At 42.4% G+C, this 27,079-nt stretch overlaps 2 protein-coding genes across 2 annotated transcripts in view; one reads left to right on the top strand and one right to left on the bottom strand.

The window, feature by feature from the left end:
* Positions 1 to 27,079, bottom strand: part of LOC139746055 (small G protein signaling modulator 2-like) — a 285,630-nt gene that overhangs the window by 94,050 nt on the left and 164,501 nt on the right. The window contains exons 4-5 of the mRNA XM_071656887.1: positions 3,541 to 3,703; positions 2,860 to 3,033 (exon numbers count right to left, since the gene is read on the bottom strand). Coding sequence (XP_071512988.1) covers positions 2,860 to 3,033; positions 3,541 to 3,703 — 337 coding nt within the window. The remainder of the gene's footprint in view (positions 1 to 2,859; positions 3,034 to 3,540; positions 3,704 to 27,079) is intronic.
* Positions 15,879 to 27,079, top strand: part of LOC139746057 (uncharacterized) — a 53,927-nt gene continuing 42,726 nt past the window's right edge. Inside the window, exon 1 of the mRNA XM_071656889.1 lies at positions 15,879 to 15,955. The gene's annotated coding sequence lies outside the window, so the exon portion shown is untranslated. The remainder of the gene's footprint in view (positions 15,956 to 27,079) is intronic.

Here is a 27,079-nt window from a genome sequence, read left to right as displayed (position 1 = left end):
GATTTAGCCATAATGGCAGGGCAAATCTGAAGCTTGATAAATCAGACTGTTCTCAGCCACCACCTGCATTACATAACTGTCTACCCTTGGTTCATCAGAGATTATTTTCAAGCACACATCAAGTATTGCTTTAAATATTTCTGTAGTAATTCCATGAACATTTCTTACTTCTGGAAAAACATTGAATAAGCATTCTAGCTTCCTGTTTGGGCCATTTTTTTTTTGTCTGATTAATTTCTGGTATGTTCCATGGTATTCCTGATGGCTTAAGAGTTTTGAATCTTCCCTGTCGAGAGGCTTTCAGGTTTAACACATTATCTTCTATACCTTTAAATTTTTGCTATCTGGAGAGAGAGAGAGAGAGAGAGAGAGAGAGAGAGAGAGAGAGAGAGAGAGAGAGAGAGAGAGAGAGAGAGAGAGAGAGAGAGAGAGAGAGAGAGAGAGAATCAGTCAAAAATAAGAGAAAAAAGAAAAAAGAAAGAGAGTATATCTACCTACCCATGACTACTTTGGACAAGATTTTGCCATGAATCAGGGAGATCATGCATCACACAACATAAGTCCTTATGTGCATAAGTAGATTTCTTTTACCAGAAAGTGCATGAAAATACTAGGAGAAGAGGATTGATGGACCATCATTATCAGATCTTATCTTCACGCATACTAGCATGAATACTGAAAATACAATATAAGATATATCAGCCAGAAAAACTGATCATGAAATGTATGGTCTGATTGTGTGATAAATGAGGAATTCAAAAGAGAAGAAGTGAAACAGGACTTGAAGAGGAGATATGATTGTGGAAACACAATCTTCAACAATTTCTATTGTAATACAGACTGAGAGATAAAGTTCAGTGGCCAGGAACCTGGGCTTTATGCCTTAGAGGTTCTGTGAAATTTATAATGGAATAGGAACATGGCTGTCTTTAGCTTTAAATATAGAGGGAAGGGTAAGAAAAAGGGAAGAATGCTTTAATCAAAGATGTCAAAAACAAAGGGAGCTTTGAGATGTGCAGTGATGAAGATATAGGCAGTACTTCAGCCATTCAGCACATGCAAAGTACAAGAAAGCAAGGAACAAGTATAAAAGGGTAAGAAAAGAGGAACAAAGAAACTTTGATAAGAATATTGTGGATAAGGCAAGAGAAAATACAAATCTTTTTTAGCTTTCAGGCTCAGGATTTCAAAAGGAAGAACTGCAGAGGATGATATAAGGATATGTCAGGAAATAAATTACAAGTTCAAAAGTGGAAGGTACTACAGCCCCAAAGCTAGTATGCTAGGATTGGAAGAAAAGCCTAGGAGGTCCTAGAAAATGCTAGGGTGGGAGGGAGATCCTAGGGGGTTCTACAAAACATTAAGTTATTGAGAAAAGACATTAACAAAATGCTAAAGGGTCTTGACCCATACAAGAATCATGATGAAATTTCACCATATATCCTGATATCATGTGTAGATACACCAGACAGGTTCCTTGAAACACTGTTCAAGGTTTGCCTGAAGAAAAGTAAAGTGCTAAGGGAGAGAAGGGCAAATGTCATACCCATCTCTAGGAAAGGAGACCAAGTGCTGAACTACAGACCAGTCTCCCTGACAAGTGTAGTCAGTGAGGTTCTAGAAAAGATAATCAGAAAGGAAATTACAAATAAGAAATTCCTTTTGTGTGAGGCAACAGTTCTTGGGAAAGATGGTCATATGTAACCAATCTCTTAAATTTGTCCATGAAAAAAGGGAAGGCTGGGTAACCCCTATCCAATGTAGTCAGCATTTTGCTCTGAGAGGAACTATGGAGATAATGTTAAGGCTAAGAAGAACATACCACTGATTTTTCAGTTGATCTGTTACTAGGTAAATCCACTATTCATCATTTTAAGAAATCTTAGTTTTGTTCTTAAAGTGGTATATGGTTTGACCTGGGATTGTAAACATCAAGCTCCACACACATATATCTCAACAACAAGAAACCGTAGACCAAAGTGATAAAGAGCAAAGTAACAATTCATTCCAGCAAGCAAAACATATAATATTTTTACCATCTGAGTCAAAAGAAATAGGGGACCTCCAACAATATAAGCAAAAATTATCAATATACTGTTCATAGTCAGTTTCCATTAAAAGCCTAAAGTCCAAAGACAATCCATATGCCATGGAAGCACTTGGAACCCTCTAATTATCAATCTATATCTCTGACACCTGTTCCCATCTGGAACTCCTCCAAGGGGGTAGCCACAGCAGTAGAGTTTCCATAACGAGTGAACTCCATTGCCTTGTCTTAGTCTTTAGTGCATCATCCTAAACAGGCCACTGGCAGAAGGCAACTCCAGTGCAAAGTTTGCAAAGGCCACCTACCTAATGTTCCTACTGACTACATCTACTTAATACTCCTGCATGATATTCCTACCCCTACTTCTGCCTTATGTTTCTACCCAATGCTCTAGCTTAAATATTCCTACCTACTAATTCTATCTATTGCTACTACCATTTTGCTGAAAGGCAGGACTAGTGCACAGTGCTCATCACAAGAAAATCTAGTGTTACAAAGAATAAGCTGTGTGAGTTAAGTGTTGTCAAGTGTTATGTATAACAGGGAGAGATCCTGAAATTGTGGACAGAATGCTAGTAGTCCACGTGAGGGTGAAGCAGTCAGAAAAAGACAGCTACCTAGGTCAGAGGAGTGCAACTTGACAACCAGTAAAGTGCTGGCTCTGCACACAGCCATCACTAACCCTCCAACACCCAGGCGGGTAGTACTGGTAATATACCTGCCTGGTCGTTGATTGCCTATCAACTACTACCTACTTGAAACTCTTTCTTTTTCAATGTATACAAAACTCCATAATAACAAGAGCCTCTCACCTGCTGTTCTGCACAAGGTAGTCGATGATCTTGGCGAGGACTTTCTCAAAGAGAGCTACTCTGATCCATAAGTACCTGGGAGGACTACTACTGCTGGTTATGGAGCCTGAGTTCTTTTTCACCAAAGGTGGCTTGCTCAGACGAGACGTGGAATCTCCACTACCACTGCTGCGTCTGCAATAACATTAAAATAATAATTATAATAATAATAATAACAGCATCTATAAATAGGAAGAGCAGAGGAGTAAACCTGACCTAGACTGGTGATGCTGTACCTAACCTGGTCTGAATAATGCTACAGTTAATGTAGACTGATGTAATAACAAGCAAACCACATGGATTATATTACCCTCCTAAACACCCTTCTATGCACCTGCACTGCTGCCACCCACCTACCTCACCTGTTACCCATCTACTCCTGATACCCTTTGTACATACCTATCTCATGCCACCCATTTAACCCGGATGCTTAACTCACATTAATACTTACTTACCTAAGCCTAACACCTCCCTATTCTTGTCATTAACATCGACCCATCCATTGCATCAAATTAGAGACTTTATCCACCTGTGTCATCAATGTCCTTGTGAACCTCAACAGCCCCTGAATCCATCAACCCAGACACACTACCCACCTCCTTGTGATAAACAGGTAAGCAAAGTCCTCCCACCAAACCTCACCTGCACGTGTCTGAGGAGTCCATATCCTGGACGATCTTGGAGACGGTGGCTGCGGGCTCGAAACACTTGCCCACCTTATGGATGAGAGCGGTGGTGGAGGAGGTCTTGAAGAGCCCCAGGGTTCTACGCTTGAGCCCATGCGACAGGCAGGACTCCACGGCTCCTGCGGGAGACACACCATGGTCAGTGAGGCGGTTGCTCTGTGAAAGGGCCAAAGTGGCTAGCCAATTAAGAGTAGCAGTAAAGAGGAGATTTACTCCTCTACGGTTCCACGAAAGGTTGTGAAGGGTACCTTGAGGTACTGAAAACAATATGGGGATGTCAGTAATGAAAGATGAAAGGCGGTCTATGCTTCAAACGCGAGGGCATATTGTCTGTGTCTTTGCAGAGGGAAAGAGTTACAATTATACGAATTCTTTCGGTAGGAATGATGATTGCTGTGGTTATATCCTATGTAACACAAATATTGATATTACCCGCAAACTAAGCATCTTTCAGCGTGTCATCAATGAGAAACATGTTTATACTTCATTTATAAATAGATTATCTGAAGCGCGGCAACTGACCCAGAAAATACATAAGACAAACGGGTAAGCAAATACAATACTAGGAGGTACATCATGAGAGATGACTTTTCTCACACCGTCCCTCACTGGAAATGATGTCAACTGCAGAATTTTGTTAACAGAGGAGGTACCTAGAGACAGTTCTAGGATCACAATCCTAATTCTTTTTTGAAGACAGGACTGGGATCACAAACCTTATTTTTCTTATGCATACCTGGATCACATTCCTTATTTCTTCTTGAAGTAAAGACGTGAAATAAATATAAGTTAGTGTTAACAAGCATAAATTCTGGCTGCCTTCCTCTGTGACGTGGAGTGTTTTCAGAGGAAATATTCATGGCAATATGTGGCGAACCGAGGCGCAGAACCCTCCCAGGTGACGACCGCAACAAGTGAATGTATTACCAGACGACAACAAGAAGGACTGAGCCATTACCTGACGACAGCAAGAGGAATTACCCAGTATTCGCAAGCCTGTGCGTCGTACCTCCAAGCTACAGATTTCAAGGAGACGGAGACGAATAAACCCACACACGAGATGGGTGCCGGTTAGTTGGGCTTTAGGCCCAGCAACTGCCAGGGGGAAGTGCCAACGCCAAGAGATAACTATCAACCAAAAGATCAGAACACATTCTTCAAGTGTAAAAGACAATTCTAGGATCACATATACTCAGTATGTTTATGGCCCTCCGGATGTATAACTCCTTTCCCGTACCGTGCAAATATATATATATATATATATATATATATATATATATATATATATATATATATATATATATATATATATATATATACATTATTTTATTATACTTAATTGTCGTCTTCCGCGTCAGCGAGGTAGCGCAAGGACACAGACGAAGATTGGCCCAACCCACCCACATACACATGTATATACATAAATGCCCACACACGCACATATACATACATATACATTTCAACGTATACATACAGACATATATATATATACATATATATATATATATATATATATATATATATATATATATATATATATATATATATATATATATATATATATGGAATGTGTGGGTATGTTTGAAGGAATAGTGGTTCCAACAATGTTGTATGGTTGCGAGGCGTGGGCTATGGATAGAGTTGTGCGCAGGAGGATGGATGTGCTGGAAATGAGATGTTTGAGGACAATGTGTGGTGTGAGGTGGTTTGATCGAGTGAGTAACGTAAGGGTAAGAGAGATGTGTGGAAATAAAAAGAGCGTGGTTGAGAGAGCAGAAGAGGGTGTTTTGAAATGGTTTGGGCACATGGAGAGAATGAGTGAGGAAAGATTGACCAAGAGGATATATGTGTCGGAGGTGGAGGGAACGAGGAGAAGAGGGAGACCAAATTGGAGGTGGAAAGATGGAGTGAAAAAGATTTTGTGTGATCGGGGCCTGAACATGCAGGAGGGTGAAAGGAGGGCAAGGAATAGAGTGAATTGGAGCGATGTGGTATACCGGGGTTGACGTGCTGTCAGTGGATTGAATCAAGGCATGTGAAGCGTCTGGGGTAAACCATGGAAAGCTGTGTAGGTATGTATATTTGCGTGTGTGGACGTATGTATATACATGTGTATGGGGGGGGGGGGGGTTGGGCCATTTCTTTCGTCTGTTTCCTTGCGCTACCTCGCAAACGCGGGAGACAGCGACAAAGTATAATAATAAAAATAAAAAAAAATATATATATTTTCTTTTCTTTCAAACTATTCGCCATTTCCCGCGTTAGCGAGGTAGCGTTAAGAACACAGGACTGGGCCTTTGAGGGAATATCCTCACGTGGCCCCCTTCTCTGTTCCTTCTTTTGGAAAATAATAATAATAAAAAAAAAAACGAAAGGAGAGGATTTCCAGCCCCTCGCTCCCTCCCCTTTTAGTCGCCTTCTACGACACGCAGGGAATACGTGGGAAGTATTCTTTCACCCCTAACCCCAGGGATATATATATATATATATATATATATATATATATATATATATATATATATATACAAAGGTACACATTAACACTTGCTGCCTTCATCCATTCTCGTCGCCACCCCGCCACACATAAAACACCCCCCCCCCCCCCAGTGAGAGGGTCTGGGAGAATGGTTTGGTAAACAGAAAAGAGGTAGTGAAAGCTTTGCGGAAGATGAAAGCCGGCAAGACGGCGGGTTTGGATGGTATTACAGTGGAATTTATAAAAAAAAAGGGGATGACTGTGTTGTTGACTTGTTTGGTGAGGATATTCAATAAATGTATGGTTCATGGTGAAGTGCCTGAGGATTGGCGGAATGCATGCATAGTGCCGTTGTACAAAGGCAAAGGGGATAAAGGTGAGTGCTCAAAGTACAGAGGTAAAAGTTTGTAAAGTATTCTTGGGAAATTATATGGGAGGGTATTGACTGAAAGGGTAAAGGCATGTACAGAGCATCCGACTGGGGAAGAGCAGTGTGGTTTCAGAAGTGGTAAAGGATGTGTGGATCAGATGTTTGCTTTGAAGAATGTATGTGAGAAATACTTAGAAAAACAGATGGATTTATATCTAGCATTTATTGATCTAGAGAAGGGATATGATAGAGTTGATAGAGATGCTCTGTGGAAGGTATTAAGAGTATATGGTGTGGGAGGTAAGTTGCTAGAAGCAGTGAAAAGTTTTTATCGAGGATGTAAGGCATGTGTACGAGTAGGAAGAGAGGAAAGTGATTGGTTCCCAGTGAATGTCGGTTTGCGGCAGGGGTGCGTCATGTCTCCGTGGATGTTTAATTTGTTCATGGATGGGGTTGTTAGGGAGGTAATTGCAAGTTTTGGAGAGAGGGGCAATTATGCAGTCTGTTGTGGATGAGAGGGCTTGGGAAGCGAGTCAGTTGTTCGCTGATGATACAACGCTATTGGCTGATTCGGCTGAGAAACTGCAGAAGTTGGTGACTGAGTTTGGTAAAGTGTGTGAAAGAAAACTGAGAGTAAATGTGAATAAGAGCAAGGTTATGGTAAAGTGTGTGAAAGAAAACTGAGAGTAAATGTGAATAAGAGCAAGGTTATGAGGTTCAGGAGGGTTGGGGGACAAGTTAAGTGAGAGTTAAGTTTGAATGGAGAAAAACTGGAGGAAGTGAAGTATTTTAGATATCTGGGAGTGGACTTAGCAGCGGATGGAACTATGGAAGCGGAAGTGAGTCACACGGTGGGGGAAGGGGCGATGGTTCTGGGAGCGTTGAAGAATGTGTGGAAGGCGAGAACGTTATCTCGAAGAGCAAAAAGGGTATATTTGAAGGAATAGTGGTTTCAACAATGTCATATGGTTGCGAAGCATGGGCTATAGATAGGGTTGTGGGGAGGAGGGTGGATATGTTGGAAATGAGATGTTTGAGGACAATATGTGGTGTGAGGTGGTTTGATCGAGTGAGTAATAAAAGGGTAAGAGAGATGTGTGGTAATAAAAAGAGTGTGGCTGAGAGAGCAGAAGAGGGTGTATTGAAATGGTTTGGTCACATGGAGAGAATGAGTGAGGAAAGATTGACTAAGAGGATATATGTGTCAGAGGTGGAGGGAACGAGGAGAAGTGGATGACCAAATTGGAGGTGGAAGGATGGAGTAAAAAAAGATTTTGAGCGATCGGGACCTGAACATGCAGGAGGGTGAATGGCGTGAAAGGAAGAGAGTGAATTGGAACGATGTGGTATATCGGGGTCGACGTGCTGTCAATGGATTGAACCAAGGCTTGTGAAGCGTCTGGGATAAATCATGGAAAGTTTTGTGGGGCCTGGATGTGGACAGGGAGCTGTGGTTTCGGTGCATTATACATAACAGGGAAAGACTGAGTGTGAACGAATGTGGCCTTTGATGTCTTTTCCTAACGCTACCTGGCGCGCGTGCGGGGGGAAGGGGGTGTCATTTTGAGGGCAGCATGTATGAATCATGTACATGTGTATATATGTACATGTCTACGTATGTATATATATATATGTATACGTTGAAATGGATAGGTACGTATATGTGCGTGTGTGGATGTGTATGTATATACATGTGTATGTGGGTGGGTTGGGCCATTCTTTCGTGTTTCCTTGCGCTTCTTTGCTAACGCGGAAGACAGCGACAAATTATAATAAATAGATCTCTCTCTCTCTCTCTCTCTCTCTCTCTCTCTCTCTCTATCTATATATATATATATATATATATATATATATATATATATATATATATATATATATGAGTAAATTTGAGATTACATATATGCATTAACCGACGATATAGACATAGCATGAGTGCAGTTTACAGAAGGCTGAACTCAGCTGAATTAAGAGCATGTGTGGCGTTGTGTGAAGAGCCACTTTCGTCACACACACACGCCCTTTGTAGATCACAGAACGTGTTTTCCAGCGAAGACCAGCGCGGGTCAGCTGGCAGATGCTTTATACTGTGTGTCCTCCAGTATATTCACTCGTTTACACAACGTGTTACATCCACATGGAAGTATGAAACACGAGAGGTCTAGCAACCCACGAGGTATACAACAAGCTTGCATGGTGGTCTCTGAGGTTCAATAAAAAAAAAAAGTGGCTGTGTTCTGGAGAGCAGTCATGCACAGTCAGGCCGCCAACTCGTTGACCGTGCCGGCTGTGCAAGTCTCCTAAACATTTGCACTCTTGATTCAGTCTTCTTCTAACGTTGGTTAAATCCTAAATTTAGAAACTGTGAACTGATTATGCAAAACCGCAAGTTTTATCTTATTCATGATCTTTGTGATATTCCTTCTTGGCACTGTCTATATGGAAATATACGGGTATATATAGAAAGAAATACAGTAATTTAACTAATGATGAAATTAATATCTGTAAGGGTTTAGTGTATGCCAGTTTGTCAAAACCAGAGGGACCTAATTGCCCTAAAAAATTTATAACAGCTACTAACACTTTAAAAAAAGACAAGGATATACATATTACTAAAGCAGATAGGGATAACACTGTTGTGACTTTAGACAAAAGTAACTATCTAAAATGAATGATCTTTTAAATATCACAACATATTCTAAACTCGGTAAAAAATCCCTTAGAAGCAGTTAATTCCCATTTCAATAAAGAAATGAAGTGGTTGTTGAAAGGTAATGGTTCTCTTATCAAAAGTTTGTCATCTTTGTCCCCTTCATTGCCATATATGTATGGGCTTATCAAAACACATAAACAGAATTTTCCAGCAAGACCTATAGTGAGTTCAGTAGGCTCCATCACATATAAATTGTCAAAATGGTTAGTTTCTTTATTAAGCCCTTTAGTGGGAAAGGTATCAAATTCTAATATCATGAACAATGTAGATTTAGTCAACAAGCTAAACAATATCATTGTTAATTTTGATTTCATTTGATTTCAAACTAGTTAGCTTTGATGTTTCCTCACTTTTCACAAAAGTTCCAGTTGATGACCTTTTAGAATATTTATTTCATGTCTTGGACGATATTCATTTACCTGTTTCAAACTCTGTTTTCATTGAACTGATAAAGTTGTGTATAAAAGACTGAGTATTTCAATTCAATTGAGATTATTATGCTCAAAAATTTGGTATGGCAATGGGTAACCCTCTTTCACCTGTACTATGTAATCTTTATATGGAATTTTTTGAAACAAAATTGCTAAAGGATATCTTACCTTCTAATGTAATTTGGTTTAGGTATGTAGATGATGTTTTTTGTGTTTGGCCAACAAATGAGAATTTACAAATATTTCTCCCCTTACTTAATAATTTAGTTCCTTCCATCAAATTTAGTGTAGAAAATGAAAATAATGGTATGTTACCATTTTTAGATTGCATGATCCATAGGCAAGGAAACAAGTTTAAGTTTAGCATATACAGAATACCCATCAATGTATGCTCATATATCCATTATTACTCATCTCAACATGACAGAGTTCAATTATCATCATTTCAATCTATGTTCCTTAGGGCATCACGTATTTGCAGTCCAGAGTTTATTGATGAAGAGTTTGAGAAGATATATTCTATTGGATCTAATTTAAGTACCCTAGATCTTTCATTGATAAATCCCTCAAGTTAGCAAAATCATCATTTTATAGAGTTGGGCCCAAACCTCCCATTGACACCAAGAATCTTTTAGTTCTCCCTTTTAATAATGATTTTGCTTTACTCCCCATGTTGTTTAAATCCTTTAATGTAAATGTTGCATTTATTATCACCAGAGTCAAAAAGGATAGGACAAAATGTATATAACATGTAAAGACACTCTTACTGTAGATACTACACGCAAATTAGAATTTTTCTCAGCTCTGATGATCGTATGCGTTATACCGAAAATAAAGCCAATGAAACTGATCATTCGAAGCCCTGGTGATTCTGTTTCTAGTAAGACCAGGTTATCCATGGAATTAATAACCTTCCGTTTCATTAATTCTCCTGGCATTACCTCTATTCAACGTTCGCTTTCCATACTCAGCGATGTTGCTGCTCTCTCTCTCTCTCTCTCTCTCTCTCTCTCTCTCTCTCTCTCTCTCTCTCTCTCTCTCTATTATATAGGTATCATCTTGACCATTGTCCTCATGGACTGTCTACGTTTTCCCATCACTAAAGGTTTGAACCTAAAGCATGCGTCTGGCTGCTGCTTCCCACTATTTCTTTGCGAAGACCAGCCACTTGAGGACTGCTGTGATGCCTCCTTCCCTTGACCAGGTAAGCCGTGAAATTCTCTTCTTACCTTTGCCTCTCCCTCTAACCGTTCTCCCTTTAAGAGACATGTATACAAGCACCTGCAGAACCCTGACTAATGTATATATTTTTTTTCACCCTAAAAAAGGCCCGACTGTGGCATATGTTTTGTCCATGCCATATCAATCGTTTAAAAAAAAATTCCATCTCCCTGCTACTTGTTGTGGCACAGCATCAAAACTGAAGAAAAAATCCTTAAAGGAGTCTAACATTGCCAGCATGGAGTGCAGTGTGGAGGGTGCGCTGGGGTTGTTCGTATAGAATATAATAAAGAGCAATTCAAATGCAGCAATTTTTTGTCATGAGTATCGTATCATCCGTTATTTTACGCTATTGTATGCGCAACAATAGTCTCTTACGACACATGACGTTATGACTGTCAACACGTGTGTCCACTCGTATATTGAAAGTAGGACAAGGGAAGTGTGCTGTATGCGGGTGTGAGGAAGCACTGACCAGCCAGTACTGGGCCAGGAGGGAGTCCACAACCGTGCCACCAACACAGGCTCAAGACACCGTACCTGCTGGACTACCTCCTCTCTTCTGTCTTCCCGAGCGAGGCTGAACGAGGACGAGGACGAAGACTGACCAATATTAGTCGGTAGGTAACCAAAACTGGGGACCACAAAGTGAAAAGATAAGGCCAGCCAGGTCCGGGAGACGTCCGTGAAAGCACCACGACCTCAATTCGTCCGTCTCCCGAGCTGAGGCATCTGTAATGTTACTTTTTTTTCTTTCCGTTCCACCAACAAAGCCCGAGCGTGACTTGCGGCTCGGCACCGTAAGGGCGCGGGTAAACATTGCTACCGCTCGCCTGCTCTTCTTCCACAACTGCTCTACTAGTGTGTTTCTTTTATTCTTTTCCGTGTATTCTTTATTACCGTATGTGCGCTTTCTTCCTTAGGGCTGAGATATTCCATTTCTTTTCCCAGTGGCAGTTTACGTGTCGGTATGTACTTGTATAGTTACGGGGAGGGAGTTCTACACTCGTGGTGGGCCAGTGCTTAGCCTAGCCCTGCACTGTAGTTCCACCATCCCATATATAGTTACGATTACTGCCATCTGTTCGGACTTCTGAAATGCCTTTGATTGAGCTCCTCAAGAAAGACTTCTGCATAAAGTAGAAAGCAAGCAAATGGATAAAGAATCTACAAAACAGTAAACAACGAGTAGGGTGCTTGGAATGGAGAAATATCAGTGGTATACCACTGATATAAAAGGAGGGCCAAAAAGCAAATTGTGTCAGATTTTACCTCAGTTAGCATCCCGAACAGAACAGCAGTCGCCATGCTGATCCTCTGTAATTTAGAACAAAACCACAACGTGAATATAAGGTACTATTCCTGTGGTCGCCTGATCAGGAAGAGGATCAAGACATACTTAACAGAGTTCATATGATGGCAAGCATATTCATGCCAATACCATTAAACAACTCCGTAACGAAATATTAGAGGAATCTGAACCGTTATCTCCAGAGGCAAAGGCTCTCTGGTGACTCGCACATTTTTGAAGTACTCAAGAAATTTGATAACTTTTCCATTGACAAAATGAAGTACACGAGGAAAAAGTTTCTGTAAAACAATGGGCTGAAGCTTTCACGACAGTGAACTTGTTCACCCTGATGTTGATTTAGGAGTTTGAGCTTCAGGCTTATCAACTGCTAGGGTGATTTTAGGCCCTCAACGTTAGGCTACGTCCACTTTCAGTAAGATCGTCACCTCCTTCAGCTGTCAAGGAACATACCCTTTCTCAGCGTATACGGTCTATGTCCGTGGGGTAATACATGAGTATGAGGTAACGGAACATTAGGATGAGAGTGCCTACTGCTGCTATAATCGTTCATACAAGGGTTTCATGATGGGACGAGGTAACTCTTTATCTTCAGCAGGTCGGCTCTCATCAGTTATATGTAGATATGGAGAACGATCGTCAGCTCTCTCTCTCTCAGCGAGTCACCTCGTCACAGGCCAAAAGATCTACCGTTATATTCTTTATATCTACAGGTACTGGGTGTTCTCTCTCTCTCTGTACCCGAGCGACCATCCTCACTGCGTCAAGGGGGAGGGGGTTTACAACACAACGTAAAAAAGTTTGTTTGATGAGCGGAGCACCCTGTTTGTTCACTAATCTTACCCCCCCCCCCCCCCCCACACACACACACACACACTCACAAATCGTAGACGTACACTCTTTACAGCCACCAACATACATGAATAAAACATATATATAAGTACATATAATCACATAAATATTCATTCAAGCATGTAAACAGAGACATAAACATCTATATCATACACAATCATTCTAGGATAAACGTTCGTACATGCAAACTTGCATATTCATACTAATGATAACAGTCATCAGTTACCCTATGAACGTGCTCCAATCAGTAATATGCAAGTGTATGTGAAAAACAATACTGTATACACCTTTAGTAAGCCTGTACAACTCGTGTACCTATCTATCTATCTATATATATATCTATATCGATCCTGGCTGTTGGAGGATTGTATGTTCTATGAAGGTGCGCGTTCATATGCACTTTATTCGTATATATATATATATATATATATATATATATATATATATATATATATATATATATATATATATATACACACACACACACACACACACTTTATCGCCATTCCCCGCGTTACCCAGAAAGGGCCAGTAACCAAAGGCATCATCCACTCGCATCCATTCTCTCGCTGCCATGTGTAATGCACTGAAAACACAGAAGACTTCTTCAACTTTTTTTTCCATTTATGAAACACAATATCCTAAACCAAACCTAACCTAGCCGACGTAGTTAGCCAACGATCAGATTAAAGAAACTGGAATGGAATTCTATCACACACAGAAAACTACGTAAGGTTGCCCTCATTTGCATGAGTACTTACTTACTCGTACCTACGATGAAATTTTGCCCAAAAAAAAAAGGGGGGGGGGGGGGGCAGGGCTAGAGAGCAACGATCATCGCAAGAAAGTACAGTGACGGAGAATGAGTCGGTGCGAGTTGTACCGGGTTAGGTTTGAGATGGGAGCACCCTACATGGGAGAGGCAAAAAAAATTGAAAAAATACAGCCACCTACTAGGTCAATCCATGAAGTGCAAGCACACTGGGCAGCCGTCACTAACCCTCTCGATACCCATAGGGGTAGTAGAAGAGAGAGAGAGAGAGAGAGAGAGAGAGAGAGAGAGAGAGAGAGAGAGAGAGAGAGAGAGAGAGAGAGAGAGAGAGAGAGAGAGAGAGAGACGCACACAGGTGAATGCAAACAGCCGCAGATCACTGGGTCCTTTCGAGGCTATTTGTGATAGTAGATTCGAGCTTAGTGTGGAGAGAGAGTAGAACGGCAAACAGATGGCGAGGAGGAGAAAAGTATGTAAACATTTCTAACTACACCGGCGCGGTAAAGGTCACAGTCGTGAGTTTGAAGAGAAGGATTTGTCAAGCCTAATTTTGACCGTATTTATGGTGCTGCTCTCAACTACTATATTTGGTGTCATTAAATCTACATAAACTATCCTAAAGAGGATAGAATTTGCGTACGATTTTGCATACGTTACGAGACCTACCTAATCTTGTGTGGCTGTTTAAATAAGGACTCGAAGCCTTTGAACCTCTGTATTACATTACCTTTGAACCATATCTTTCCTTGCGTAATTCATTAAGTACAAAATGAAAAAAAAATGCATACCAAATACATTAGTGGAATGCAATTCAGAAATCAACCGATTTCACGAGGCAGCAGATGTAAATATCTATGAAACCTAAGGTAGAAAAGCAAATGTGTATTACTAAGGAAGGCACAGCTATGCAAACAGTCATTGTCAAGGTAAGTCTCGTCATGCTGTATAATGAGTGCGAGAATCATGAGGTGCGGCCGCTGTACACCGGGTTTATAAACAATCTAGGGACATGGTAACTAAGATTTCAGACACTATAGTGGTGTACAAGGTATAATAACTGTAATATACACACGATCCCTCTCATCGTTCCATAATCCAGGCTTAGACTTGGGGATAAAATTGAATGAGAAAAATCCACAAAGGAAATTACATAAATTAAGACTACCAATCAGATCCATAAAAGTAAGTTACATCAATGAAATAATCAGCAAATCCAGTTTGGTCTGTAATTAACTTGCAATGTGCGTTTTCCTTCTTTGATCTTGGGGCGTCTGATGTACCCGACACGTTCATCTAATTCTCTCTCTCTCTCTCTCTCTCTCTCTCTCTCTCTCTCTCTCTCTCTCTCTCTCTCTCTCTCTCTCGTTCTGATCAAAGAAATAAGAAATTTGTTATTTCCAGCTTTTCTTTTTTTTCTTTTTCAAACCATGCAGCATATCACTTCCTGAAAATATAAACCACTAAGTGGATGTAAAGTGGAAATATGTTGCGATGCACTGTTGAAGTACTTCAGCACTTGCCTTTTATGATTCTCAATTTTGTAAGGGCAACAGGAAAGTCAGAGACCCAAAGATTGTAATCAAACTTAAAGGAGATTCTGCTTTGCTAGAAAAAAAAAAAGAATAGAAATGACAAGAATCCCAACACGGTGTAGCTTACACTTGCAAGAATACTTGGTCATCTGATTGACGACTTCTGTTTAGAAAACTGTCCCTTGTTCAAATGTCTCCTTTTACGCTTAAATTATTCAGGGAGGAGAAAGCCCCAGCAACGAACGCTGGTTCATAAGGGTACTTGTAACGCGGTTATAATTACGGATCGCCAATTTCTCTTCCAGCTATGTAGGTCGCGACATTGTTACAGGCGTCTGCCTTCGGTAAAGGTTGGGCGATGGGGCGCTTGGCGGGGGAGGGGGTTGAGAGGGGGGATATGAGACTCTTGACCACCGCTGTGCTTCTGTTATTTCTGTTGCCCGAAATACATTCCACTCATTAGATTCCTGGTGTGCATGACCTCCGTTCGCAACATCTGCCGGGTCACCACAACAATGGCGGTAGAGCTAGCGATATGCTGTCAAAAGGAGTTCGTTAAATTCTGAGTGCTGGGCGGGAGGGTTAGCGGACGGGAGGTATATATATATACTCGGCGTGCAACGGCGTGACGCTGCCATTTGTCTGGTGGTGTTAACAGTGAACGTACGTGCATCTTCGGTTCTTCTGCTGCCTTCACAGTGAGTTTTACTCTTGTCTATCACTACAATATCAGTATCTTTTAATTTCTCATATTGAAAAAAAAAGGAAAAAAACGCAAGACCCAGAGATGGTACATCAAAAACGGATCTTCGCATGTCACTTCTTTCGAAACGTTAGTCGATAAGACGTAGACATTAGGGCAACATACCAGCAGGGTATACAATAATAGGAACTGATAATCAACAACATTAGGCTATTAATCCAGCGACGTGCTTATGGGTCGTCCCCCGTTGTGCTGGACTCAAGAGTCGTAACCTGGCGCTAAGTTGGTTTAAGAGACATCCATAATGTAATCGCAACGGCCGTTTGATAATCATCTGTGTGGGAGGCGCAACCCAGCAGTCACCACAACACCTCAGTAACTTCCACAGTGAGATGGTTGTCTCTGGAGCTAGGCTTAGAATCTCCATTAAGTTTGTATTCTACAATTTCTCGCATTTTCAGTTTTCAGGAAAGAGGCAGAAGGCTGTACATCCACCCTTGTGTGTGTGTGTGTATATATATATATATATATATATATATATATATATATATATATATATATATATATATATGTATTATCATTATCATTATTTACACGAGCGTACAAGTTTAAAGTTCGATATCATAAGGTACAAGAATTTTCTAATAGTCTGTTTTCCCTGTGTCTTAGGAAACTCTCCCTTCGCATTTAATGCAACATTAATGTCGTAAATCATCTTGTTTCCATAGTTACCAGTATCTGGGGGTCTCGCAGACATCAGTGATGGGACGTATTTGTTGACATTTACTCAACTAAAACAAGAGGTCATCATAGCTTTTTTTCTGCGCTTACTATTCTTTTCCCGTGAAAAATTAACATATGGCTTGATTTCAGGGGAGGAATCGGAGTTAGAAAAAAAAAAAAAGTAGGTTAGGCTGCGTAAACCATCACGCACGCCTGCAAACTAAGTCACACTTGTCACTGGTTTACTAACGCATGAAAGTAAGTTACCAACAATTTTTCTTAACCCTCAGTCTTTGTAACAGCATCGACTGTACTACAATGAAACGTTTATCACTCGTGTTATATGAAAGCCTTCATAACGTTACAACGGCAACGATAGGTTTTTACTGAAACATGTCGACAATAATAAATTCTACGTTTGTATTCATTTCGACACCGTGGCTAGTATCAATTCCCGTGCTGGAAACATGATAACGGCAATCCAGTTCTCTGATACACGATTTTTTTTTTCTTTTTGGCTGAAAGGTTTGCGATGGCCCGTTACTGAGGCTGGCTGATGGTGGGTGGCCTATTCCTTCCGCGGGCTGGTGGGTTTGGCTAGACGATGTTTACCACAGGCTACGATTTGCCTTACTAGTTGGTCCCTTCCCCTTCCCATGGGTTTGGTTTTATGGTGGCCTCTTCTTCCATGGGTGATACGTCTAGCTTTACGATAACTTCTCCCCATCCATGGGAGATAATTCCGAGGGTGACGAGACCTAGTTTAAGGTGTCCTGCTCCCCTCCCACCTTCATCCCACCGTCAGCTGCTGTCGCTAGCGGTAAAGAACTCATACGTCAGGTCCCGTCAGTTCACGACACTAATTGGTGATTACAAGCCTAGGGGGACCCATTAACTCTCTGCCAGGACCCATTAGCCATCCACACTCCCAAGATCCATTACCTCGAACGAGCTAGCCAAAGTTCAAGTCTCCACAACCCAACACTAGGGTCTTGAAGGTAGCCCCAACTCCAGGGGTCAGTTCGGCGAGTGATAAGTGTGTCAGAACTTGGAAGAATCAAGTCGGAGGTCTGTGCCCGTGTTGTGCATGTATCCGCTCACGTGGTTTTCTGGGTGAAAAACGAAGCTGTAGAGTATGCATGATAGTCTCTACCGAGAATGACTATACCGATTCGATGGATAAGAGAGAATATACATTGGGGAAGGAGGGACCGTTAACTCAGAGAGAGAGAGAGAGAGAGAGAGAGAGAGAGAGAGAGAGAGAGAGAGAGAGAGAGAGAGAGAGAGAGAGAGAGAGAGAGATCCACGCACTGCAGGCTATATATCTTGAGACAGCCAGGTAAGAGGATTGCCCTGAGGGCCGGAGCGTATACCTCTTGATCCATTTACCGGAGGAGCACTTTACGTCGCCCCTCTCCACCACCAGGCCTGAGATGTTCCTCCTCTCCCAACCTCAGGCAACCCACTCAGCTCATACACAAATTGAAATATATCATACAATCCTTTGAAAGCCGGCTTAATAACTAGTGCTTATCTAGCTTAGAAAAAAAGAGGAGGGGCAAAGACAGAGGCAGTCTAATATAGGTATTCATAATTATCAAAGACTTCGATGATATCAATATCATAACTTATATCAAGCTAGATTCGTCTGACTTTACTCGCAGTAAATGGTTACAACTCGTTTTACCTCAAGTGAGACGAATTTTTTTTTTTTAAGTATCGTATGATTTACCGCCAATTGGTGTGGGTAAAAGAAGAGCCTCGAACATATTTGAAATCAGACTTGATAAATGTTTCACTTCAGAGCTAAGACTTACATCATTTACGCCTCCTTAGTCACATGAAAGATTACCACACTAATTCACGAGTCTGTTCTCTTGTAACACAAGCAGCCACGGAAGGACCCGAATAACTTACGGTAGTTCGTTCTGAATTCGTGTGTACAACTGTTGTAACCGACCGTGTCATTAACTCCATCACTACCTCTGCCAGTTACCACAAGCAAGAGCACCACTTCGTCATGTTAAGATCCCCATCATGATGATTAGATCAGCGACCATCACCATCATCATCATCATCCCTTATGCTACGTGGTAACCACCTCTTACCCTCATCACCACAAAAAAATCGTCTCCATCATTACAAAGAACACCGAAACCATTCCTAACACTATCTCAGCGCCACCGAAACCATTCTTAACATTATCTCAGCGCCTCCGAAACCATTCCTAACACTATCTCAGCGCCACCGAAACCATTCCTAACATTATCTCAGCGCCTCCGAAACCATTCCTAACACTATCTCAGCGCACCTGACAAGCTTACTGGAGTACTCCTTGGCAGTATGTGCCAAGCTCATCACCTGGAGTCCTTGGCTTGCAAACCCAAGTCATTGACCGTCACTAATGGCCCTAGACATGTTTGCCCAGCTCATCAATCAACACCAGAGGCCCTAAGCTTGCTAACCCAGTCCATCAATCACAACCAAATGTTGTAGACTTGCTAACCCCGTTCTGCACTCATCGCTAAAGGCCCTAGAATTGATAAACCAGTTCTGTATTCATCACTACAGGGCCTACACCAGTTCTGCACTCATCGCTAAATGTCCTAGAATTGATAAACCAGTTCTGGATTCATCACTACAGGGCCTACACTTCCTACACCAATTCTGCACTCATCACTAAAGGCCCCTAGACTTGATGAACCAGTTTTGCATTCATCACCAAAAAGCCTTACACTTGCCCTCCAGCGCATTTCTAAGCACTCTAAGCCCAAGACTTGCGATCTTCATCCCGCCAACCTAAACATCACGCCAATCAGAGGAAAGTGCGCCAATTATAATATTTCGTATAATCCTCCCGTACGTCGGAGCTCGACCCTGATGAGATCCCTCTGGGAGTGTTGAGACGAAAGACGATGTTAAAGCAACACTCAATATCACCACCTTCTGCTCACTTTGCTTAGGTCCTCCGGGAGGAGGAGGAGGAGTTGTTGTCTGGCGCCAGTGAACGTGTCCCCGATGGACAGGGTGGGGGGAACTTTCCCTCCCTCCCGCTACAGATGATTCAATGCAAAGGTTTCGGGTTGGGGGAATTTCTTTTTTTTTTTTTTTTCCTTTTTAATCCCGCTGGCTCTGACGTGTTTACTCTCTTGAAGCACGGCCGTACAGCCCATGGGTATGAAGGTAATAGCACTTGAACGTAACATTTTCTTCCTCTGAACACGACACTGTGATCTCGAGTAAGATGACCGAATTGTTCGTTGACCCGAATTTCGAAAGGGTGAGGTCAGAGGCCACGCCTTCATACCCGAGGGTCGACGTCGTGCTCAACAGGTAGAGAGAGAGAGAGAGAGAGAGAGAGAGAGAGAGAGAGAGAGAGAGAGAGAGAGAGAGAGAGAGAGAGACTGACTAGATGGACCGCCCTGGAAATGTGGTATTACGTAAAGCAAAAAGAGCATCAGTCAAATTATCAGCTTAACAGTGTTATGTCTGATAAGCTTCCCATACCTTTTAACCCCCCCTCCCTGGCGCGAGCAGAATTAATTTCCCCGCCGGAATACAGTCCTCTTCTAAATCTCCCAGACTCGATTGATGAAATTCACAGCTCAATACAGAAGGAACAGAGGAAGTTAATCAGGATCCCAGGATCTTTAGAGACTGTGGCCTTTTGTGTCTCCTGCGTAGGGGGAGAGAGAGAGAGAGAGAGAGAGAGAGAGAGAGAGAGAGAGAGAGAGAGAGAGAGAGAGAGAGAGAGAGATTGTATATTATAGGGCAGATCCAACATATAGTTTCCTTTGATCATTCCTCAGGAGCCACTGCTAACACGGTTGTTGGAGCGAAAGCAATGATCTACATGTTTCAAAAGATTTGCCCTCATGGTATTCAAGGTGAATGCAGCAGCAACAGGTTAAACTAAACCCTTTCAGCAAAACTACAATCCTTCAGCTTGACGGAAAGATCCTTGAGTATCATGGCGTTGTCTTTGATCTGTTCATAAAATCAGTTCAATGGCCAAGTCATCATACCCAAGGATTACGACGTTCGTGGTTAAGGACTTGAGAGAGTATGGGTCAGGCCTTGCAAAGAGAGAGAGGGAGAGTACTAGGCTATGATCGCTACCCGCTGGCTTACTTTACCCCCGGCCGCACAATCTAGGGAAACGCCAGACCTCCACTTCCCGGTGTCTTCCTTCATTACAGCGTTCCGGGAAGACACGATAGAAGAAGAAGAAAAAAAAAAAGGCCTCTCTAATCCGGGAGTTTCCAAAGCCGTCTTTCCTACAAATTAGAGAGATCCTTCGACAAAACCCGTTCTAAGATGGATGTAGAAGGAGGAGCTTTTGGAGGAGCTTATGGCTTTGTCCAGCGCAATCGGGATTTTCCTCCATACAGTTCAAAGACTGAGCTAGCTTAGGTCAGGTTACGTACAAAAAAAAAAAAAAAAAATCCCGATGGCGCGCTATTCTTCATGTTTACCGACTGGTGCCCGGTAAAACGAACGGACAAATACCTCATAGCCAACACTTACCTAACCTGGCATCAAAGATTATAGAAGCTACTTCAAGTAACTTACAGGATACGTAATGCACTTTTGGCAAGCCTTCCAGGATAAAAAAAATTTTTCATCCCTCTGAACGTCTCAGGAGATGTTGACAACGCAAGAATCACATTCCAAGTGGTAAACAAGAGTTTAAACCGAGGCTTCTCTGGGACAGACGAGGCTCAGGTGTGAGGCAAGAATTAAGGCCGTGTTGTTGAGTTAAAGGGGATATACCAGTCAGGCTGGTGCCGCTACTCTCACTGGGCTTACCTCGACCTTAACCCCTGCACCATCACGGACGACCCCTTGCCTGTATGATCCCCTGACTTTCGACCTGATCTCACCCACCTTACGAGGTCAGGTCAAATCTGCCGTAGCAGCATACCTAAGGGACGTATTATCGTTCTCATGGGTCGTTACACCGTCGCGTTGAAGGGCCGTAACGTCGGGTTCAAAGTTCGTGACGTCGTGCTAAAAAAAAAAAAGCTCAAAGGGTCATATTGTTACGGGTCGTAACGCTGTGCTCAAGTCACACCGTCTTTCTAAAACAGAGAAACTTGACGTCTTGCTCAATGCTGACAGCCCTGTGTTCTGTGGTCGCACCGCCGTGCACATCGGTGCTACGGTCGTAAGATCAAAAGGTTAAACACAGTTTCATCGTCCACCTTCAGTAGGTCGAAAATAATTCATGCGCATCAGGTTGGCTCGCACCCCCACCTGTCACACGCATTCATCATGCGGATCGTACAAATGATCCCAACAATCAAATTCCAAAGTTTTAATAAGCCTTTACAACCATTGTTTCAGTGATCAATAATATTACAATCATGCGTCAACACTACAGGTGAAGAGGCTTCTGTTTTGATCCTATTCAGTCTTTAATGACCTAGTCACACTGACGCTAATTACCTGTAGTTAAAAAGGATAATTCAGCTTCCGGCTTGCGTTGGATCCCACTGTCAGTTTTGTGAGGGACTCATACACCCAGCGTCTCTTTGAATCATCACTGTCCAGTATGTTTGTATTGATGTACTTATAATGCACACTGTACTCGAAACGATACTGCACCAGAGATACTCACATCCCGGAAAGAGCAATGAAATATGCACGTTCCCTGAGCGGAATGTTATTTGTACGGTGCCTTTGTGCGAACGTTCACCTGGATTTGTCTAAATATAAAAGGATGACTGGAAAACATAAGGGTATAACGCCAACGGGCGTTGCCCTTGATGAGGTCAATCACTGAGCGTGGGTGTACTGATTTATCTTGTTTAATGAGTATCATAATAATGAAATTGATGTCTGATTTCAATAAGATTACACTATGGATGAAAGTACGTAGATGTTAGTCTCACTAAACACTTAAATGTGCTGCAAATGTGAAATAGACGGACCCATAACAGCGCATCGCATAGGTTTACGTAAACCTTGGAATTAGCGAATGAACTACAAATCAGCTGTACAACTTCTTACCATGATGGATGGCTAATTAATTTTGAGTACCGGGAACCTTACTGCACGTACAATATCTCGGAAAACAACTATCACTGGGGTCGTGACGACGACCAGGAAATAAAATCTGAGAGCAGTTTCTTGGTTAGACTTCAGGAAATCTTTTGACCACATCCAACATCAAGGCCAGAGTCATTTTAAGCGAAAGGATAAATATGCGACCTTAAACAAAAAGGGAAATATGTTATGGCAAGAGCGGAGCAAGCCTCGCACAGAGTCTGTGGCGGGGGTTGGGCGCAGGCGCAGGTGGGTCTGAAGGCTTGGCCACGCCTCCTCTCGGGTCTGACACCCATGAAAATATTACTGGCCCGCTGGTCCGCTCTGAACCGGGGCATCATCCTCCCCTCCGCCAACATTTTCCGCCTCGCTGTGTTTGTGGCGAGCAATTAGCCTACAGGAAACACTTGTTCTCAAAACGTCGGCCAGAGAATATACCTAAGAATATTAAACACAAAAAGATTTAGAAAGGAAGTACAGAACACGAAGACTGTTGTTTATACAACAGTGAAATGATGGGGCACGTTTCGTAATCTTTTTTTTTTTACAAGAATTAACCCAAGGGACAACTTTCACTAATTCATAAAGGCACACACAACACCAGGACCTGGAAATGGCGGGACTCCCTTGCTGTGAGAAAGACCTGACGAGATCGTACTGACGACAACACAGCCTAGCCGAAGTTGACGCCTTCGTAACTGATAGACAGACAGACAGACGCACGGACGTGGATACCAAATATTTTCTCGAGCACCGAGGACCGATATACAATCTCAGGAAAAACTGTGCAGACACTGGGTAATGTGTTTTTATAAAAGTCAGCCTTAAGCACACAACGTCATTTGTTTGAGCACTTCATGTCAGTCAGAATTTCTCGTTTAATGATCTGGTAAACCTACGAGATAGTGCGGATGATCTAGTACACCAGCAGGAGAATTTGGACGATCTGGTGAACATACAGGATAGTCTGGATGAACTAGTAAGCCTGCAGGAGCGTTTGGATGATCGGATAAACCTGAAAGTGACATAGGACTTACTGGTAGAATAACAAAAATAGTAGTAGTAGTAGTAGTAATAGTAGTAGTAGTAGTACTACTACTACTACTACTGCTGCTACTACTACTACTACTAATAATAATAATAATGATAATAATAATAATGATAATAATTATAACTAATAATAATACATACTACTACTACTACTAATAAAAATAATAATTATAATAATAAAACCATTAACAAAACCAAAAACTTCAATACTCAGTAACCACAGAGGAAAGATACATTTCCTGATTCCGCCAAAGCTTAAATCATATATCGTTTTACGATAGCATAAATAATGTCTGACTCTACCATAGCTTGTATGACAGCTTGATCCACACATTCGGATCCACTAAATATTACTTTTGGCTTATGACTAAAGATGAAGCCTGAAACTCCGAAATACATCCAATGGAAATGTAACTTTTGTAACCGTAACGAAGCGAAAATAAGTCATGGCAAAAGTTAAATATGTATTTAACACTTCAAGCTGCAATAGAGCTTACAGCTATAAATATTTCGGTTAAGCTCTTATTACCTCTTTCTATTCCTGGTGTGTGTGTGTGTGTGTGTGACTTCATTTATGGATACCGCCTACATCCCACCTAAACTAAATCCTACAGTATAGTAAAAATCTAACTTCTGTAAAGCTATCAAAAAGCTACAGATCGCTCAGGACGAGCAGGGTTTAATATACTCCAACACAATATACACCAGCCACAGCCGGGATCTTCCAAGACCATACGTATTGTGCACAATGAACTGCAATCATCACCCCCCCAGCTCTCGCGAGTTCCAAGTCTAGCCAATTCCCGAGCCACGTCTTGGGAGGTAGAGACTGCCACCTGAATGCCCCAAGCTGGGGATAACCGCTGGTTGACAAGAGCCATAGCGACCCAGCGATGGTACGGCGGGGCGCGCACCTGCGCTTCGGGTTATCGACTTAGGATGGGGGAAGAGCCGCCTGAAACCTTTAGATATAAAATTGGATAATTCCTCCATTATCGGAACTGCTCGCATTCGGGACAGAGTAAATATTTTACGTTCCACATTTAAAATCTTTATAATTCAGTTATATATATATATATATATATATATATATATATATATATATATATATATATATATATATATATATATATATATATATTCACGGGAGAACCCTAGAAATTCTCGGGTATGTGTGGGGGGATCATTTCTCCGGGATATTAACTTGCTTTTAATCCAGTGGTTAATCCGTGTGTGTGTGTGTGTGGGGGGGGGGGGGGGGTTGGAACAGCCCGAGAGTAACTAGTCACACAGGACCAGCTGGCAAAAGTTACAGGGGAGTTTTGGGGCTGACTGGCTGGTAGGGCGTCAGTCTCGTCTCAAAGTCTTGGGGGAAGAAGTTAGAGATGCGCGCTCAGGGCTGAGGCCATTGTACCGGGACACAACACTCGCTCTCTTGCCCTCGCCACGTACAAAAGAATCTCGAGGAAGAAAATGTGGCCATAGAGAGAGAGAGAGAGAGAGAGAGAGAGAGAGAGAGAGAGAGAGAGAGAGAGAGAAGGCTGTCTTGGGATCACATGAAAACCGACGAACGAGCGGGCGGGGATTTTATGTATCTTTTTTTTATTCCTTATTTGGTGTGTCGTGTGTGTGTGTGTGTGTGTGTGTGTGTGTGTGTGTGTGTGTGTGTGTGTGTGTGTGCCGTCAAGCCGAAGGGTCATACCGTTGTGCCTAAGGGGGAGGGGTGTGTTTAGAATCTGTTGGTTGGAAGGGGGTGGAGGTGAGTGTGAGAAGCCAAACAAGTCCTGAAGCCTCGCAGAGTAAGTAAATAGTAAGGCCTGCAGGTCTCCTGGCCACACACACTGGAAGCCTACACACTGCCAGGCTTCCTGTAGCCTCCACCTGTGACCTGGTAGCGAGCAACACACAAGTGACCAGGCTCGCAAGAAATCTAGAGATGACGTGGTAAGCTGGAAACTCAACACTGAACACTCACTCCTTTGTTATCGCAATGCCAAGACTGGCTGCTCTCTCTCTCTCTCTCTCTCTCTCTCTCTCTCTCTCTCTCTCTCTCTATATATATATATATATATATATATATATATATATATATATATATATATATATATATATATATATAATGGACTCCCGTGGCGTAGCGGTTACCATTCCTGGTCATGAATTCACACGGGCCGCCCAGGGTCGAGCGCATAGGTTCGAATCCCAGTAGCAGCGGCAGTCGGTCCACAGTCAACCTAGCTGTTCATCCACTCCTAGGGTGACCTTGATGGGGGCCTCAGCTGCCCGTGCCGTCTCAGCTACCGTAAAAAAAATAAAAATACGAGTTCATTTTCCTCGGTTAAAGCCGTATTATAGCAGGGACTATTAGAAAAAATGAAAATAGCATAGATTACTTTATAAAACCATCGCCTCTCTCATGAGGATCCTGAGATGTGAGGATGATTACGATCTCGGGAAGGGCCATTCCATCCTGAAGTGTATACTATACTAGCCACTCCAACGGCGTCGACGGGCTGGGAGAGACGTCCTCCCGTACTCTCCCGGGGGTATATAACATCCCTGAAGTATACTTGCGTTGAAGTATACTTGTGTATGTCTCTAACAGCCACAGGACAAAACTCAACCAGACACACTAACAGAAGAAACGATCGAACAGAGAGAATATCCCAATCCTAACCATAGCCACCCTCAGTATACATAACCCGGCGTCACCTGCTCTGGTGTGGTGTACTTTCTCCTACCTGAGGTACGCCACTGAGCGCGACCCTTGGGCATGATGGTAAGGGCTACCCTTTAACCCCTAAGGGTCATATCAAAGGACTAGGCCATCGCGCCGTCGGTCGTGCTCGAGGTACCACCGTAGTACACTCGTCCGTCTCAATCCCCTTCTTGAAAAGATCCTCCTCGCAACCGTTTAATTGAAGAGATCACTGCCTTAAGTCCTCACAGCGTCGCGCCCGGGATGAATATATTTTCATAACGCCGCGATCTCGGACGCGCCATCCGCATTAGGACCCGTCTGAAGAGGATGAAGGTTAGGAGGGCGACAAAAAAGGTTTTTGAAGTGGTTGTTCTTAAGGGGACTGTGTGGAGTGCTGGGTCCGCCGCCGCCGCGCCCACGCGTTTTACCTTTTACCCTCCCCACTCGTTTCTCTTCTTTTCCTGCAGTTCACGCTAATTTCACTCGAATTACCCCCTTAAGAAAACACCCCGCGGTCATTCTGCACAATCTTTTTTTTTTTATATTTTCTTACCTCAAGTTACTCCCCGGAGTTGGTTTTGGATGTGATTACAAGAT

Source organism: Panulirus ornatus, chromosome 63 (genome assembly GCF_036320965.1).
Source record: "Panulirus ornatus isolate Po-2019 chromosome 63, ASM3632096v1, whole genome shotgun sequence".
Taxonomy (NCBI): Eukaryota; Metazoa; Arthropoda; class Malacostraca; order Decapoda; family Palinuridae; genus Panulirus; species Panulirus ornatus.
The sequence above is the reverse complement of the archived record's forward strand: the minus strand, read 5'-3'. Positions and strand labels throughout refer to the sequence as shown.